Below are 19,356 nucleotides of genomic sequence, written 5' to 3' on the forward strand. Positions count from 1 at the left end.
AGCACCCCACTACCTCTGCCTCGCTTATCAACGTATCATTCGTTCTTATAGTATGCGCCCCTAAGTGATGATAAGAAGACAGACATAAGGAAAACTGTATTTTTCTAAATATCTTTGGAGACCCTGAAGTTTGGGGCCCACATTCCCTAGCTGGCTTATATACTCTTCATGTATCATGAGGATCAAACACTCAGCATTTCCAATCTTAAAAAACAATCCTCCTAGGAAGTATCACTGTCTTGGTTTTTATCCCCCCCCCCCACACACACACCCCAAACACACACAGTGGTTTAACTTTTTACTCTATTATATCATGATAAGGCCCTTAAATTCCTATTTGGCTTGGAGTTTTTATTAAGAAAAATTACTGGTAGGGGAGGGAGGGGATAAAGAGAAGCTGATATAAGGAGTTCAAGAACAAAGAAAATGCTTTGAAACTGACTGTGGGAGCGATTGTACAGTACTGCTTAGTGCGATTGATCTGTGGAATGTTACGATATCTGTAAGAGCTCCCAATAGAATGATAGGAAATAAAATGAAATTAAAAATAAAAGCTCTTATTTTGTTAATGTAGTACATTACATTAGCGCATTTACTAAGGTTGAATTAACTCTTAATTTCTTGAATGCACCTCACCCTTTAAATAATATTTTGTTTGATTTTTACATCAATTTATATAAACATAACATTTTAATAAATATAATACTGCAATATAAAAAAACAATCCTCAGTGAGTTGCTTTGATGTTTATTTACATATTGACATTGGTATTTTTAAAAGCGGGTCCAAGTGAAATTATGATTCTGTGAGGTCCAAACTGGCAAACCCAATTTCATTCTTTTTCCTTCTTCTTTTGTTTGTGCAATTACCATAGTAGAATGGCTTCAAAGCAGTCTCCTATTCCCAGATTGCTGTTGGCGGAGGTTCAGTCCTCTGGAGAGTCCATTCGTTTCTTCTGCTTTCAGAACTATCAGCTGCCACTGAGGAGTGGGAGGCTGGCGAGAATAGCAACCAGGCCGAGCCAACATCAGTTAGAAAGAGGGCATCTGAGGGTGGCACTAGTCATCGAAGAGGGGAGAAAGGCAAAGGCAGAAAGAAAATGAAATTACCTTGGGAACATTCTCCCACTTAGAACCTTATTACAACCAGGAAGAATAAAAATGCGCGGCATTGAGGGAGCATGATTCATCACCATTGAATCTGGCTAGCACTGAATGGCAGTTGGTGTCTTTCTAGATGGTTGCCTCTCAGTGTGGCATTTCTGCTTCCAATTCTCCAATGTTTGTCCATTAATTAACATCCCAATGCAGAACGCGAGGTCCAAGATCTGCTGTCGCACACAGCCAACATTGCTTCTCGCTCCTCTCCTCCACGCATTTACCCTGCATCCAAACCCATCTCTCCACCTTCCCTGGGAGTGGCTGTCTTTTCTTTCTGTGTTCTGGGCTTCCATTTGTGCCTTATGGTTTCACTAAATTCCCCCCCCCCGCCCCAAATTTCGCCTCACCATGGGTATACATCTTTAGGCTTTCACATACATTTGAGACTCTTTCAGCCCCTGCCCCTACCCCGTTCACCAAATGTGCGTGCTTACGCTGGTCTCTCATTTTTCTTCCCCCACTGTGGACACTGCAAATTCCAGGGGACAAGGACTGGGCTTTCCTCATCTGTATTTCCGGGCAAAAGAAAAGAGAGGGGTGACAAGGAGTGCCTAAAACATAGTCAAATGGGTCTAAATTGAAAGAAAACTTAACTTTTCATGAAGATCTCAAAATAAAAGATGTCCCTCTCTCCATAGAGAAAGATTCCCCTTAATGGTCCCCTGTGTCCTGATTTCCCTGTTTGTTTTGTAAACTTGTTAGGCGGATGCACAGATTGACCGGGAGCATCAAAACTTCTATGAAGCATCATTAGAATATGTCTTTAAAATCCAAGAGGTTCAAGAAAAAAAGAAGTTTGAATTTGTTGAGCCGGTAAGTCCTAGTTTCTGCATAAGACAATAAATTTCAAACATCCTACTTGTGTGTGTGTGTATGTGTGCGTGCGTATTATTTTTAAACTACACGTAAAAAATAAAAGGGTGCACATTGCATCTATATAAATTGAAGACACTACCATGGTAAAGGGAGCCAGGTTTCAAACTTTCAGGTAAAGGGTGAAAACATGCAGCTGCTAGTCTTCCGCAGTCCCACCCCCTCCTCCCAGGGCTGGACAGTCGGCATGACTTTCCCATGAAGTCACTTATTTTCCTAAATCGGTGTGAAAATCAAGGATTTCTTAATGTAAACGGCATTATAAAAATGAACAGGTGGCTGGTCTTTATAAGCTTACATCATTGTCTTAGCATCCCCCACCTCCAGTACTGTACAAAGATGTTACCGGCTGCCTATTGCCTAGAGAGACAGCCTCCTGAGGCTTCGTCGAAGCTCTGTGATGAAAAGTCTAGAGTCCAATGATCTGTTTTATATCAGCTCAATTCCAATGAATAGAGAGGGCAGGGATCGTAAATGTGTTAGTAATCAAATACTTCATTTAAGACATCTTTTCCTTCTCTGCCAGTCTTTAAAATAATAGCCTATTTGTAATAAGAAACAAAGTGCCCTCCTATTATTCTAGTGGAGGTGATAAGAAAGGAGGGCACATTTTAAAATCTGTTTGATTGATTCCATTTCTGACCCAAACTCAATAGTGACCCTCCAAGTATAATGTGAGACTGAGACAGAATGGAGACTGGGGCAGTTATCCAGCCCTGGGTGCCTCCCAGGACCCTGCTCCTCTCGCTAAACTGGGGCCCCTGGGTTCTTTCCTGTCAACGAGGCAGATGGCAACCCTACAGTGATTGCAGCATTCGCATCTCAAGGCTACCAAACAGGCTCAGGAATGGGACTTTTGGTTTTCATCTGAACTGGCAGAATTCACTCCCATTCTGGGTGTCATCCAGCTGAGTTGTCAATCTCCTCGAATAGGCTCAGCACCTCCTATGTACATCTTAGATGTGTGGAGTCTCCCGTAAAGCTTTGGATGACTTGCAAGTGCTTCTGAAGCGTGTGGTTAGTCAGTCACCCTGGCAACTCCTGTTCTAGACGGCCGATCAAGAGTTAGCGTGCCCCTCCCCCTTCTCACGGGCTAGCCCAGCCTCAGCAGCCTGCCATGGCTTTTGTAGTCTCAATATCGAATTGGCAGACTTCCTGCTTAACATCTGTCTTTAGGGATTTCCAAATTTTAAACAATTTCTTGACCCCGAACCCTGAGAGTACCATTCTTAATTCTGACAGTCCCCTGTCATACATCACCTTTACCTGTGTCCATTTCTTTCCGGAGCTGTGCTGCTCTGCTCTGCTGCTCTTGCATTGGAAGGACCCTTTCACATCTGGGCACCGTCTCACTTCTGGAGGGCCGTGCAAGGGTGGCCTCTGCCTTTCCTCTCTTGTATTGCCCGCCCTGTCGAAGAGCGCTAGAGCAGGCCATTCTGGGAGATGAAGTCAGGTGTAAAATTGTTTGGTCACAGATGATGGAATGAATGATAAGAGTTTATGATTTCGGGTGCTGGTGTAAGTGAATGTGCTTTCTCCTTGTCTTCTGCCTCATGCCAAGCTGGGATGTTCTGACATGTCTGCTGACCTGCATGTCTTTCTAGTGACGCCACGATCAAAATTAATGTTCAAATTGTCCTCTTTCCAAAATATTTTCTTGGCTGCTATATTTTCCAATTAGACCGTCTGGCCAAACGAAATAGTATTGTCAGTTTAGTCTCATTTTCATTTCTCATCTCCAAGTCTCATCCATCGGGCTTCATTTCATTTCCACCTCAATAGTGAGAAAAAGAGCAATGCGACCAGTGGACCCTGGCCACACTGGCGTGTAGGTTATGCATTGACAAATTAATCTGGAGGGGGATAAAACTGGGAAATTTTCAAGAAAAAAGGTTCCAGGACCTATAAAGAGAAAACAACACTTGAGGATTAATATCGCTGTAGTTTTTGTTTAGCAGAAATCCGATTTCTGTTTGCTGTTGTAAATTGCAGAAATCAAGCACTCTTATCTAGTTTTAGGAATCCCCCTAGCACCATCGTTCAGCACCTGGCTGCCAACCAAAAGGATGGGCATGGGAGCCCGCCAGCCTCTCCCCAGGAAAATGGTGTGCTCGTGTGTGTGCATGCATCTGACCTCCTTGGACCCAGGAGAATGATGGGCTCGTTTGCGTGCGGACATCTGACCAGATTCTCCCCAGGAGGATGGTGCGCTTGTGTGCATGCATACGTCTGACTGCCCTCTCCCCAGGAGGATGGTGTGCTTGTGTGCATGCATACGTCTGACTGCCCTCTCCCCAGGAGGATGGTGTGCTCGTGTGCGTGCCTACATCTGACCAGCCTCTCCCCAGGAGGATGATGTGCTCGTGTGCATGTGGATGTCTGACTGCCATCTCCCCAGGAGGATGGTGTGCTCGTGTGCATGCATACGTCTGACTGCCCTCTCCCCAGGAGGATGGTGTGCTCGTGTGCGTGCGTACATCTGACCGCCTTGGAAACCCAATGAGCATGGTCCCTCTCTGCCCTGCATAGTCACTGGGACCCAAGGACAATGGGTTGGGTTATTTAGTGGATTCTAGTGTTCATCCGGATTTGTTTGAAGAATAAGTGCAACCGCATGAACGCAAAATGCCCCAGAGATGACTGGGCTCTCGTTCGTACACTGAAGTAGACTCCACGAATAGGCTTAGTAATGAGTGTTAGGAGGCCCTCGATGGTGCAGCTGTTAGTGGGTTATGGTCTCAAGTCCACCTATAAGGCCTGCTAATCTACTTCGGAGAAATCAGTTACCGGAAAGGAACCTAGTTAGCACAGTCCTACCGAGTCATCCTGAGCGTCATCAACTATTTGGCAGCGGGTTTGTTCATATTAAATGGTATTCTTAATGCACGATGCCTTATTTTAGATTAGTTAACATTGTTTCAGTTAATCTCGAGGTCCTACTGCTTCTCTAGAGCAGGGGTTCTCCACCTTCCTAATGCCACAGCCCTTTAATGCAGTTCCTCATCTTGTGGTGACCACCCCCCCAACCATACAATTATTTTTGTTGCACTTCATCACTGTCACTTTGCTACTGTTATGAATCAGGTGACCCCTGTGAAAGGGTCATTTGACCGCGCAGGTTGAGAACCGCAGATCTAGAAGTATAACACTGTGTTTAGCTAGCCCATAGAATGATTGTTGGTTATGTGAGCTCGTGAACTTAATTAAAAGGAGAGCCAGGTAGCCAGGTATTCAGAAACCGAATCTGAGGTTAGGATGTAGTAGCACCTATTACTGCAGTAGCTACAAGACCACAAAGATTAGTCCTCCTCATTCCGTGGCCAGATACAAAGGGTTGATTCAGTAATTGGTCTAGGTTGTGCAAGGAGTTTAATTCTTTAATATTAGAAGAAAAGAAAATAATTTTGTTCATATTTTCTCAGTTCGTAGAGGCAGAGAAATATTGTGATTAGGTAGTGGTGCAATGGAGTAAGGCTAAATGTAGGTCACTTCTAATAACTGCCTGGTGCATTATGCATTCTGTCCACCTCCGTGATCTCACCTGTAAGTTGGAGATAAAAGGAACATTCAGGTCCCAGTGTACACCAGCAAGTGTTGGGGACAGTGTTATCCTTAGCGAGCTCTAATTTAGTGTAAGGCATCATTTTGCATTTTGACCAAATAAGTATAAACAACAGTTGTCAAATCCTTTATTATTTTCAATGTGAAGGCTGGGTATAAATTTTTTAAAAGCCCATTTCAATATTAACATGCTTCTAAGTATACATAGAGAGTAAGTTTTGTAAGGGGGCTTTCTTAGAGTATTTGTTTCAGACTTCCTTCTAGTCTTTCTGCATTTTGTTTTAAACCAGTGTGTTATATAAAAAGTCATTACCTATAAACGAAAATGATGATCTTTATAGGCTTGCTTCAGACTGAATAATTTTGAAGTGTTAAAAGAATTTTTTACTTTCTAAAAAGATGAAATTTCTGTCCTACTTAAAACTTAAGTGAAATTATTCAATCAGAAGCTCTACTTCTCATACATCTTAAAGCCTGAAATGGCCCTCCATGAAACGTATGGAAACATTGGCTGTATGCGTGGGCTCAGGCCAGAAAACAATTGTGAGGATGGGACAGAAGAGGGCAGTGTTTCGTTCTGTTGTGCCACAGGGTTCCTGTGGGTCTGAGCTGACTTGATGGCACCTAACAACACAACAGCATAGCATACTGGGTGCCAACCAGTACCACCTGCTATGGACTTGATTCCGAATCGTAGTGACCCCAGTCTATATTAGAGCAACCCCGTGCTCCCTCTGGTTGTCAGTGGCTAATTTTTCATAGATCCCCAGGCTTTTCTTCTGAGTTACCTCTAGCTAGGCTTGAACCTCCAACCTTTCAGTTAACATCTCATTGTGATGATTATTTCCACCATCCAGTCGGTACAGCATCACCCACTTTTGTTGAGTGTAGCTCGGACTTGGGTGTGTGCCTGTGTGATCACGTCTGAAACCGTTGCACTTTGCTGCCATCTGCAGGCAGTTATTTTAGACTCACGCTATTAAAGCCGCTTAAGGAAAAAGTGGCTGATTTGTGTGTGTCGTGTTCCGGTACCTCCTCAGGGATTGTGCAGTCTGTAGGGTGTACTCAGCATGTGTTGCAAAGGTGTGCAGCAAACGTGTCAGCTACCTAGAAAATCTGGATTTTTCCAGAAATGCCAATTCATTTGGTTTTAGCAAAATGGAAGTGCTGACAGTATTCAGAGTAATCTGAATACAATGACTATTTCAGAGTCGCTGATAAAATTATTGGTAAAAATTTAAAGCAGAACTCATGGGACTGTTGTCCTAACCGAGCCCTACCTGAACTCTGCTGTCAGATTGCCACAGTGACCGGGCTCCCATGCAGTCAGTGCATCGCGTACACGGGCCGGGCCGGGCTGGGGAAGCTGTACCTGGGCTGAGGGGTGAGAAGTCCCGCTGCCAAGATGCTCCGGCGTTGCGAGTGGAAAGTGGAGCCCGCATCATCCTCTCCGGTTGTCGCCTTTTTTGACGTTGTGTAGCACCAAGCTCCTGTGGCCTGAGTATTTAAACTCTCGTTCGTTCGACATTTGCACCGTGACCTAGGGGTGATTCTGAATGCCTTGCTTCCTGTGTCTTAACCATTAGTGCACGTTGCCCATGGGCCAGGTTCTGATCGGGCAAAACCGTAGGAAAGGAATGGTGGGGATGTAGGGATCCTCCACCAAAAGTAGTCACAGAATACTTTGGGAATGAAATTCCTTCTAGTCAAGAAATGAAGATACGAGGACAGTATCTGTCTTGGGTCACATCCATTTCATAAGAGACGGTTTAACTGTGATCTAAGTGTAGGCGTGAGCCCCTAAGTAGTGCAAACAATGAACACACTGGCCTGATAACTGAAAAGTTGGAAGTTTGAGTCAGCCCAGAGGTGCCTCAGAAGACAAACTTTGCCCTCGCCTTCTGAAAATCAGCCATTGACAACGATGGTGTATACTTCTAGCCAGACATGCATGGGGTTGCCTGGAGCTAGAATCAATCCAACAGCAACTAATCTTTTAGAATTATAGAAGGTAAAATATGCAACGCTCCCTTTAGTAACTTCATGAATATGGGGATATTTATAAGGCTAGTATTCTTTATATATTTCAAGTATTTAAAAAAATCAATTTATTAGGGGCTCATACAACTCTTATCACAATCCATACATATATCAATTGTGTAGAGCACATTTGTACATTCATTGCCTTCATCATTCTCAAAACATTTGCTCTCCACTTAAGCCCCTAGCATCATCTCCTCATTTTTCCCCTCTCTCCCTGCTCCCCACTCCTCATGAACCCTTGATAAATTACAAATTATTCTTTTGTCATATCTTGCACTGTCCAACATCTCCCTTCACCCACTTTTCTGTTGTCTGTCCCCCACGGAGGAGGTTATATTTAGATCCTTGTAATCGGTTCCCCCTTTCCAACCCACCCTCCTTCTACCCTTCCCAGTATTGACAGTCGCACCACTGGTCCTGAAGGGATCATCCGCCCTGGATTCTCTGTGTTTCCAGTTCCTATCTGTACCAGTGTACATCCTCTGGTCTAGCCAGACTTGTAAGGGAGAATTTGGATCATGAATGGGGGGGGGGGAAGCATTAAAGAACTAGAGGAAAGTTGTATGTTTCATTGTTTCTACACTGCACCCTGACTGGCTGGTCTCCTCCCTGAGACCCTTCTGTATCAAGTATTTTCTTATTTTATCCTTGAAAAGTTCTAAATCTATCTATCTAAATGCTTGTTGAAAGTACCATTTAATTTTATTTTAAGCCGTAATTTTTATGAACCACAATATTTAGACTCAAGCAGACTATATTTTCTGAGGATATTTGACAATTTTACTGTAGTATCATTCTAGTAGTGCTGCTGTAGTGACGAATTTTGTCATTCTGATAAAATTAACAATATATGATCAACAACGTGAAATGGTCCTAAATTAACCAGTGAATTTTGGTTCCTTATCAGGAACTGTTGAACAATAAGAGAAAAGTTCTTACCACATGAGAACTTAACAAAAACAACACAATGATCTGTTTTTGGAAATGAGCATAACTTATAAAAACTGGCTTGTTTATAGAAGGAAAGTCTGCATTCAGATAGAATCAGAATTTATTTGTTGGAAATGGTAGCACACATCCCAGAAAGAGGAAATGGCAGGATGTTATTTAAATATGAAAATTGTCTTAAGTTATACTTCCTTCTAAATCTTATGGACAATATGTTTTGTGCATTAAAAACTATTACCAACATCTTCCAAAATATTTTAAAAATTTATTTTAGAATGAACTACAAGAGGGTTAAATTAAGTGAACTAGCTATGGTGGTAATGTTGGGGAAAATCCCAGTGTATGAAAGGAAAAACATGGATATGAATGGTGTCTTAGATAGGACATATTCTATATAAACATCTTTGCCTGTGCATGGAGTCATCATGTGTTGGAATTGACTAGACAGCGTCTGAGGGTCATGGGCATATTTTCCCAATGTCAGGAGCCCTGGTGGTGAACTGGTTACACGTTGGGGTGCAACCTCAAGGCCATCAGTTGAAACTCACCAGCCATTCCACGGAGGAGAGAGGAGGCTTTCTACATTCTTGGAAAACCCCAGAGGCAGGTCCACTGTATCCTGTAGGGACACTTTGCATCAACAGTGACCTAATGTCAGTGAGGGCCAAGTCAAACCCTTGTTAATGATGGGAACGATATAGAAAGACATTAGCACATCCGTAACAAGCTTAACAACAAGGAAAGGAACTCGCTACGAGTCAGAAATCCGAAGGCCGTCCTAAACGTTTTGTTTTTAAATATGAGCCTGCCCCTAGGCTAGGAAAATAGAAAACAAGACCGGCCTCCGCTGGCCTGTCACTGCCCCAGCGCCCTGGGAAGGTTGCTATCATTCCCAGACAGAACCCTACCACCAAGTCACAGCTAGACCAGCTCCTGACTTTAGCCGTGTCCACACTGCCATCTAAAGGCCATCGCTGTAACTGCATGCCAGGTGCAGGCCCAGCAGCCCAAGGCCTGCACAGACCTGTCTCTGAGGTGAGATTGCGTGGACAAATACACACAGAAAGCCAAGCCCTGAAGCAGCAAAGAACCTCCCCCAAGACGAGAGTTCATAAGGCGATTATGAGCATGCCTTCAAATAAGTTCATTGACATCATCGACGTTAAAAGAGTAAAGCACATCCACAAAGTGAATCCAGTTTATGAACAGTGCTGCAGTGAACTTGGGAGTGATTTTGTCTATTTGTTGTGTGTGACTCTGGCTCTCTTAGGGCCTGTACCCAGCAGAGGCATTAATGGATCATTACAGAAATTCAATTCCCAGTTGTTTGAGCATCACCAGTTTCCAAAATGGTTGGCTATGTTTACAGACCTACCAGTGTGTGTTCCCCTCTGTTCTGGGTTCTTATTCTTGCGAATTTTCTTGTGCTCTATCTCACCATTTTCCTTAGATATTCTTAGAGGGTAGGACCAAGGCCACTGCGGTCTTCCTCCCACTTAGTTGCCCTGTGAGCTGTTTCTTCCTTGCATCTGAATAGTACTTACCCTGACAAGGTGATGGTAAGACTCGAACATTAAAATCACTGTCTCCCACAAAGAGAGCAAAAAATTAACTTTTATGATTTTTATGTTTAAAATTGGAATGCCTGCTTTGCCAAAGAGTTGGAAGATTTTTGAGTCTGAGGAGATTGGATGAGAGAGAAATTTCAAGCAAAGTTTTCGTTTTTTAACATTCTCATTTCTTTATTTTTGCAGCTTTTGTCGTTCCTTCAGGGATTATTTACTTTTTATCACGAGGGATATGAACTTGCACAGGAATTCGCCCCATATAAGCAACAGCTGCAGTTCAACTTGCAGAATGTAAGACCCCACCTGTCCTCCCTGCCTCTCCTTGGCAAATCTGATGAACAAGGGTAGCTAAATTACAACCACGTCAAACTTGGAATCTTTCAAAAACGGGTCACAAACCTCACTGATTTTAACCAATTTAGAAAAAAGTCACCTACAATTTATTTTTTTTTAATAAGCAAATTCAAACTATGGGTTGATGGTACACCGAGATAATAAGCCTTGTGCCAAAAAACACTATACTGGCAAATTTTATTAAATCCAACATGACAGAGGTGTAGACATCTAGAAGTTTGGAAACTAGCAACAAGCTTAGTTTACTGGGTGAATTGGAACAAGTCTTCCAAGGAGATGGCCTGTCTGATTTGGGAAATGAAAATGTTATGCTCTAAGGTCCCATGTGTAAATTGCTATTCGTAGCTCATATTTGTGGTTTTAAAATAATAAATTTAAAGATTGTTTTTAAAACATCCTACTTCATTTTTGGGGGGTTATGTCATGCAATCTCATCTGTCTATGATTATATCGTTATACACAGAAGTTGATGCAGCGTGTGAGTTGATTTATATACTGACCTATTGATATTGGGGTTTCTGAAAAACAAATTAGGCAATAGTTCTTAGAAAAATATATTTGGACACATGTGGGAAACTTTCTTGACATGTACTTCTGACTTGCTTATTTCAAAATAAAAAAATATTTCAAAAGTATATAAACTTAATTTTATTTTGTCTGACACCAGCCCCCCTAAAAGAAATATAAATTCCGGTGTATCTGGTTTTTGAATTTTGTTTGTTTGCCTTTGTTTTGTTTTTAAATATGAGCCTACCCCTAGGCTAGAAAAAAATAAATTAAAAAAACAAAAACAAATTTTTTAAAAACCTCAAGGTAAATCCTTAGAGAATATAGATATTATTTAATAGAGTTTATATCATTAACTATGAAATAGTCTATACCATACGTAATGCAATCAGAAGCAAGTCTCTTTCACACACACACACACACACACACACACACACACAAACGGGGTTCGGAGAGAAACATGCAGGTCATTCAGGGATGCTTTCTTCCAAACAATTAAAGGTCAGACCACAGGACGCACATTGCGCTGCCTTGGATTTGTTGATAGTGCCGATAGAATCAAGGTGCTCGTTACACCATGCGCAGTTGTGGTCCTTGAAGTTGGAGGGTTCTCACACCTATATAAAAACATGCATGAAATTGTTGTTTCTGTTTGCTTAAGACAAGGAATAATTTTGAAAGCACTCGTCAAGAGGTGGAGCGGTTGATGCAAAGAATGAAATCTGCCAACCAAGACTACAGGCCCCCCAGCCAGTGGACGATGGAAGGCTACCTGTATGTCCAGGAAAAACGTGAGTCACGAAGCCATAGCATGCAGTGTCTTATGACTTAACATTGTTTCTGTGAGCTCTTAACCTGGCCGGCATTATTTCCTTCAACTAGGAAAACTGAAATTCCTTCTACTTATTGCCATCCATTCATTCCTATTCTTTGAGACCAAGTTAAGACATAGTAGAATTGCCCCAAAGGGTTTCCAATGATATGAATCTTTACAGAAGCAGTCTGCTACACCTTTGAAACAGGTGGATGATTTCAAACTACCAACCTTGAGGTGACCAGCAGAGGATGTAACTTCTGTACCATCAAAACTCTAAATGCACTCATGGCAAACGGTGTCCCATAGGACACGGTATAACTGGCCCGGTGGGTTTCCAAGACTAGAACTCTTCTTTAGAAGGTCTCATGTTCCTCCCTCAGAGCAGCTGGTGGTTTCAAACTGTTGACCTTGTGGGTAGCAGCCCAACACTAAATCCATTATACCACCAGGTCATTCCTTACTGCTTTCTGAGGGTAAGTCCCCTCTCCCAATAAGGGAGAAAATGTCAGTAATTTTTGTCAACAAGACGGGTCAAGTTGTTACATTGTTGACTGGAATTCATAGCCTTTGCCCAAATAGAATTTTTAAAAGCTCAGTTTTAGAATCTGTGCCACTGAACCTTAATTTAATGTTTCATGGAAAATTGAAAGCCAGAGCCTTTATTAAGAGGGGTTTCCATGGCAACTCTTATAATTGTTTTTCATCCCCGCCCTCCAGGAGCATTGTTTCATTCAGTTCTGAGCTACGCAGGTTTTCAGAAGCAAAACTGGCAATGACATAATGTCAAATTGGCCCTCGTCACTTCCTCAGCTTAGGAAATAAATGCCAGACTCAATATTATAATTGCCTCAGACTAGAAAGTTTTCCTCAATAAAATGAATAGAGACACTCAAACTTGTCTGTAACTAGGCTCCTTTCTGCGAGTGACTTGACACCACGCACAGGAAGTTGATCGTTCGGACTAATTTGGCACCATGCTCCTCAAGCTGGCTGCCGAAGGAGCGTTTGTTTTCTTCTTTCCAGTGCAACACAGACCCATGCTTGTAAAGAACAAAGCCAGGAGCCTGGATTTTGCAGCAATGTCAAATTCAACTTGTTATAAAAGTTTTCAAATGTCTGTTCTCTTGTTTTGAAATGTTCCCATATACTAGGAAACCACCTACAGTCGCACCACACCAAGTCTCTAGGTCGATAGGCAACAGAACAGTGAAGCTGTTTTCGTTGGGAAGAGATTTTAGTGAATAGGTTCGGGAAGGGGCATGTGTGGTGTTGGGTTGACTATGAAGGGCTTTTGGCATACGCACAACATGGTCTATAAAAAACATCCACACACTTTGTATTCTAGGTAGCCAAAGTCACTTAGGTGCTAGCCAGTCAATCCGGACTCATAGCAACCCGGCTGGAAGCCGAGCAAAGCGTTGCCTGGTCCTGGGCCATCCTCACCATTGCTGTTATGTTCGAGCCCATTGCTGCAGCCACAGAGTCACTGGATCTTGTGGAGAGCCTTCCTGGGTTTTTTTAACGGCCTTTCTGCCGAGCATGATGCCCTTCACCATCACTGCGCTCTCCTGACCACAGATCCAAAGTGCGTGAGAACGAGTGTCACTATGGTGACTTGCAGGCCCTGCTGGAGGCGGTGCCACTGGCATTTCAAACACCAGCAGCAACATCTGCTTCAGAGGAGCTGCTGGACTAAGAACAGACTAGGAAACTGTAGAGTGGTCTAATTTGGAAAAATTAGCCACTCGGAGTCTTACAAATAACATCCAAACCCAGGTAGATCTAGTGTCGGCGGATCAAAAAAGACTCCAGATCCGACGGAAGAGTCGAGTCGTCTTTGATGTCAGGGATGGAGCAGCTCTTCCTGGACCTTCATTCACTGTGGTTGCATGACTCAAACTGAACCGAAATGGCTGCAACCATCTAGTAATAATTGAAATGGGGAATGTGTAAAGGGTGAAGCTAGAAAATTGGACTAAGGTGCACTGGCCCAAGCTATGGGTCACCTAACAAGCAAAGTTGTGCCTTCAGATTGAAGGTTGTTAATAATTCTTCCAAACCTGATGATGCGTTCTTCTTCATATAATCCACCTTCTCTGATTATTTTCTCAGCGTCAACATTACAACCCTGGCACACACCTTACCTGATTCCAACCATGAAGTCTTCCCTTGTTCTGTTTGCAGTTCTCCGTGAGCACAATGAAATGTTCTGGAACTCCAGTTCTCATCAAGGCTGTCCACACGGTCAAATGCCTTGGCATTTTAAATAAAACACAAGTAAACATCTTTCTGGTAGTCTCTGCTTTCAGCCCAGAACCATCTGACATCAACAATGATGTCCTTTGTCCCATGTCTTCTTCTGAAATCCGGCCTGAACTTCTGGCAGCTCCCTGACAATGTTCTACTGCCACTGGGGTTCAATGATCTGAGGCAACTTTGGCTGGCATGTAATATAAATGCTATTATTCTACTTTGAGCATTCTGTTGAGCTCCCGTTCTTTGGACACCTTCCAGTCAGCCAAGTAACTGGTTTCCCAGTTTGCAGCATGGGTGTCTCTCTTTAATACATTGGTTCTTGCTCATATCCTGCCTCTTGAAATAGTGGAATGCCCACGCGTTCTTTTGGGTACAGAGGCAGTGTGTTTTTTTTTCTCTCATCTCTTGATGCCACCTGCCTCATTCACTATTTTGCCTGTAGAATATTCTAATATTATACCTCAGCACTTGAATTTTTTCTGTAGTTCTTTCATTTAAAGATGTGCTGAGTATATTCTTCCTTTTTGGTTTTCTAACTCTACTAGTTTTTGAACATTTCATTATACTATTTTACTTTTTCTTCACGCGTTGCCCTTTGAAATTTTCTGTTGAGTTTTTTCACTTCATCGTTTGCCATAATTACTCTACAATTAAGAGTGAGTTTCAGAGTCTCTTCTGACATCCACTTTGATCTTTTCTTTCCTTCCTGTTTTTTCAGTGATCTTTTGCTTTCTTCCTGAATGATGTTCTTGATGCTCGGCTTATCAGATCTTCTGTCGATAGTGTTCAATGCAGCAAATCTGTTTTTGAGATTCTCGATATTCTGGTAGGTTATACTCAAGGTCATATTTTGGCTCTCATAGGCTTCTGTTAATCTTCTTCAACCTAAACCTTAACTTACAGAGGAGCAATTGATGGCCTGTTCCCCAGTCAAGGACTGGCCTGGTTTTAGCTGCATATGTTGAGCTTCTCCGTTGTCTCTTTGTACAGATGTAGTTGTTTTGGTTTCTGAGTGCTCCAGCTGGAGAGCTCCACGTGGACAGTCATCATTTTTGTCTTGTTGATAAAAGCTATTTGCTGTGAACAAGTCACTGGTCTTGCAAAATTAAACCATGAAATCTTTAGCTTAGTTTCTATCACCAAGGTCATATTTTCCAACAAGTGTACCTCACTCTTTGTTCCCAGCCTTTGCATTTTAACCACCAATGTTGGTGATTGGATTGTTGAATGGGAAGATTCAGCCGGTAATGACTTGATATAAAAAAAATTCACCAAATATTTATTATTATGTAAAAAATACAATGATGCAGCATTAATCGACAGAATTGGGTTCCAGGATTTTGTCTTCCAAAATCTTTTTTTTTAAATGGGTCTTAAAACTACAAATCTAATCATCTGCCCAGTTACTCTATAGTCAGACCATAACAATGGGCTTTTACCCATATTTTATGGAAAATGGGCTATTCATTGGTCGTAAGTGGTGTGTCTGGATTTGACTTCAGGGCCTAATGACAATGTTGAATATATATTTTAAGTTTTGAGAGGCTCCATGAACAGAGCTGGAATTTTTCCTCAGTACACGGTGGGGCTTTGTCCGTCAGAAGAATTTGCTGGTGGGAGAGAAGAGTTCAACATGCAAGTGGGAGAGGGTTGTTGCCTTTTTGAAAACCTTCATTGGGGCCTCTTCAGCTTTCATTTCTCTGAATGCATTTCCAAGTGGAACACAGTTGTTGAAACTCTGGTGTAGACATAATATTTTGATAACAACAAAAAAGCTTTAGATTACTGAGCATTTCCCCCCTATATTATCTTGAGATAGATCTTTTTCATGGGCTGTGTGCGATTTTGTCTATGGTGTGTGCTCACACATTCCTGCTGTTGGTCATTTAAGCCTATCAATCTACAGGCATTGTTTGGAAACACACCTTTTAATAACTCACATCTTACATGGGTGGATTAAGTGCAATATTAGATTCACTTCTCTCTCATTGGCATTTTGAGTTCTGAGATACTTGACTTCTTTTCTGGGTCGGTCTGAAGTGACCAGAAAGCCCTAGATGGAAATAGTCTCCTTGGGAACTTTCCCAACTCTTCACTGACATCATAAAAGCCCCTTGTATTGTAAACTGTGCGCACTTAAAATGTGCAGTTTGGTAAGTTTGGGTCTGGGGTGCATCTATGGTACTGTCACTACAATCACCATCAACAGATCCATCACCTGCAAGTGTTTCTCCATGTAACTCCTCCCTCCTGTCCTTTCCCGCTCTTCGCCCTTCTCTTTCTTCTGAACTACCTACCATATATACTCGTGTATAAGCCAAGTTTTTCAGCACATTTTTTATTGCAGTTTTTGTGGTAAAATTAGGTGCCTCGGCTGATATTCAGGTCACTTTATACTCGAGTATGTACGGTATTTAAAAGAAACATGAATAAATGTGCTTAGTTTTTGGAAGCTTTTTACTTCAGTTTTACATGAGGGACAGTTATTTTAAGCCCCTGGAAATGGAATCTTTGAAAACATCTATTATAAGATTATCAAACATAATCAGTCCACAAAAATGTATGATTGTTCATTTGTAATCACTGAATGGGGACATGATACCATTCTGGGGAGGGAACCAGATGAAAGTAAAGAATATGACTTCACATTGTTTACCTTGTACTTAAAGGTACAAGCAAACATGCCACCAGCCGCAGGTGGCCATCAGTACAGAGAGGGACTGATGGCAGAGGAGCAGGGCTTGTAAGCTGGATGCTGCGCCCACTTAAGATACATGGTGCTTATGTTGCTTACCTCTCGACATGTACTAACTAACATTCCGAGGGACTTTGAGCTTACCCAGGACGGATGTAGATTCTAGAATCAGGTGAAACAGTGTTGGAATTCTATGCCTGCTATGTGCATTCTATGAGCCGTGCGACTTTGCAGACACAACTGTCCAAGCTCAGTCTCTCCTTTTTTTAGAGGGTATTTATACTGCTCTCATAATGATATGGCAAGAATTAGACATAACGTATGTGAAATGTCTACATTACTACTATTAAAAAATAATACAATCCTTACCATGAATTCCTGCTAAGTGGTGCTCTGTCTAATAAGCTCATTGAATTCTTTTTTCTATAAAAAGTTCTTAATTGTGATAACACACAAAAAGGGATACTTGAGTCATTTATCTATAAGCGGTAATTTTCCACTATACACCAAGTCCTCCTAAGACCCACCAAACCAAGCCTGTTGCCATGGAGTCTGGGCTGACAAGTGCCGATCATGGGTAAGCACGGAGAACTGGGCCTCTGTGCGGCTGTTTGCCTCTCGAATTACTTCGCCCTAGGGGCCTCCTACCCCTCTGTGTTGGACCTGTTACCTGACGTTTCAAGGCTTGGTCATGCCATAACGTGTATCACAGCTCCGTTTCTCTTGGCCACGGGATTGGATTCAATTTTTAGAACAACTCAGAGAGTAATACTCCTCCGGCAAAACAATTCCAGTCTCATGCCCTGCTGATGCGAGTAGTACCTTCAGCAGCCAGTAGGCGGCGCTGCATTTAAGAATATGTAAGAAGCCCATTTCTGAGACGCTTTTAAGAAAAAAATGCTCATGCTAAGTAGGTGTTCAGTAAATATATTAATTTTTTTTCGTGCCAGCCCTTCACATGTTACTTCAGGAATCTTAGATTATTCTGGGCTGAGACAGTTAAGCTACTTTTATTTTGCAGCTTTAGAGCTGTATTAAATTGTTATTTCCCCAGGCATTGTTAAGGGACCCAGAATTCTTTTTTTTAAAACATTTTATTAGGGGCTCATACAACTCTTATCACAATCCACACATATACATACATCAGTTGTATAAAGCACATCTGTACATTCTTTGCCCTAATCACTTATTGAGAACATCTACCCTGACCGGACGCCAGGCAACATTGAGGAAACAGCATGTGTGTGCAGTCAATCCCGCCCCCGCCAACTGTCTCATCATTTTATTCTCCACATTGTCACCACTATTTGTTGTCTTTTTCATTCTGGATCTTCTTGTGGGAGCGGGAGGGGCACCGCGTTATGGTTGTTGCTGAGGTTATACCCAGCCGAGTATACACCCACCCGGCTGCTTCTGCGTGTACAAGTCAGCGGTGTGCAGTAGACCTGAAGGTTGTGTGTGCATGATCGTGCACTTAGAGGCTCGGAGAGAAAACACAGCTTTGGTCTGAAATGTCATCAGAGCATGGTGGCAGCTTAAAATTTACAGCTAATGTGACCTTATAGATCAATTCGTAAGTAGCAAAGTCATATGAGGAATTCCACCTAGCCATTGTAATCAACTCTAAACCTTTAAGTGTCTTATACCACAGTAACAATTATCAACGAGACCTTAAGTTTGCAGGGTGAAATGATCTCCCGATGGAAATGAATTTAATTGCAGTAATCCTTTGTCAATGCAGTGTTTAGCTGCACACCATAATTTTTCATCTGGAACGATTTGAATATTAAAGCTAAGGCTGACACCCAGCACACAGGTGCTGAGGGGGAAACACAGCCACCAAATGGCTGGGGAAACATTTTCCTCTGGTGGTGTAGTTTTTTGAAATCATAATTTCTTCCTTTGAATGCGATTCCTTGTTCTGACATCTAGCCAGAAGTAGCACTGTCTACACTGGCTTGGATAATCTAGGCATGACGCAGGCTCAAGCCCTGGTTTCCTCTATAGGAACCTAGCCCCTCTCAGCCTGTGGCATATGGGCATTATGTACTTGGCTGTCCTGTGGGAAAAATGAGTGTCTCTTGTGCTGGGCATGGGAAGATGGGTGTCAGGATGTGCTCTGTTGTAGCAGCACCCCGCTCCTCAGGGAGAGTGATGCACAAGGAAGTGGTGTACTATGGGAAAGGATTGTCCGGTATTCATGGGCAAAGAGGGAAAATGTGGATGATTCACATTTTCAGATTTCTGAGAAATATAAATAGTAGGAAGTATCGTCATTTTTTAAAATAATTTGAATTTACTCTTTTTTTTTTAACCTTAGTGGTAAGAGGAAATATTTCAAGATTTATAAACTCGTAGACCAAGATGAATGCCAACTATCTGTCAAGTCCTGTTCTAAGAATTAGGAATGTCCCAGTTCAGCCACGTAGCACAGTTTTGTGCTCCCAGGGAGCCTTAGTCGGTCTAGTGGTAGAGAGATAATACCACGAAACCCATTCCTCTGGAGTCCATTGCCACTCCAGTGACCCTGTAGGACAGGGGAGAACTGCCCGAGAGGCTGCCCAGGCTTTACGT

At 42.4% G+C, this 19,356-nt stretch overlaps 1 protein-coding gene and 1 long non-coding RNA gene across 3 annotated transcripts in view; one reads left to right on the forward strand and one right to left on the reverse strand.

Moving 5' to 3' along the window:
- Positions 1-19,356, forward strand: part of ARHGAP42 (Rho GTPase activating protein 42) — a 328,893-nt gene that overhangs the window by 252,946 nt on the left and 56,591 nt on the right. Inside the window, exons 6-8 of one of the 2 annotated variants that reach the window (XM_075546491.1) lie at positions 1,863-1,973; positions 10,340-10,444; positions 11,676-11,805. In XM_075546491.1, coding sequence (XP_075402606.1) covers positions 1,863-1,973; positions 10,340-10,444; positions 11,676-11,805 — 346 coding nt within the window. The remainder of the gene's footprint in view (positions 1-1,862; positions 1,974-10,339; positions 10,445-11,675; positions 11,806-19,356) is intronic. The other variant, XM_075546492.1, reaches the window with a different exon arrangement.
- LOC142445018 (uncharacterized) lies at positions 732-3,569 on the reverse strand. Its single transcript, XR_012783966.1, has 2 exons — positions 3,300-3,569; positions 732-1,058 (listed from the first exon to the last, which is right to left on the reverse strand). It is a non-coding gene; the product is annotated as an uncharacterized LOC142445018 (long non-coding RNA).

The sequence above is a fragment of the Tenrec ecaudatus genome, chromosome 4 (genome assembly GCF_050624435.1).
Source record: "Tenrec ecaudatus isolate mTenEca1 chromosome 4, mTenEca1.hap1, whole genome shotgun sequence".
NCBI classification, from domain to species: domain Eukaryota; kingdom Metazoa; phylum Chordata; class Mammalia; order Afrosoricida; family Tenrecidae; genus Tenrec; species Tenrec ecaudatus.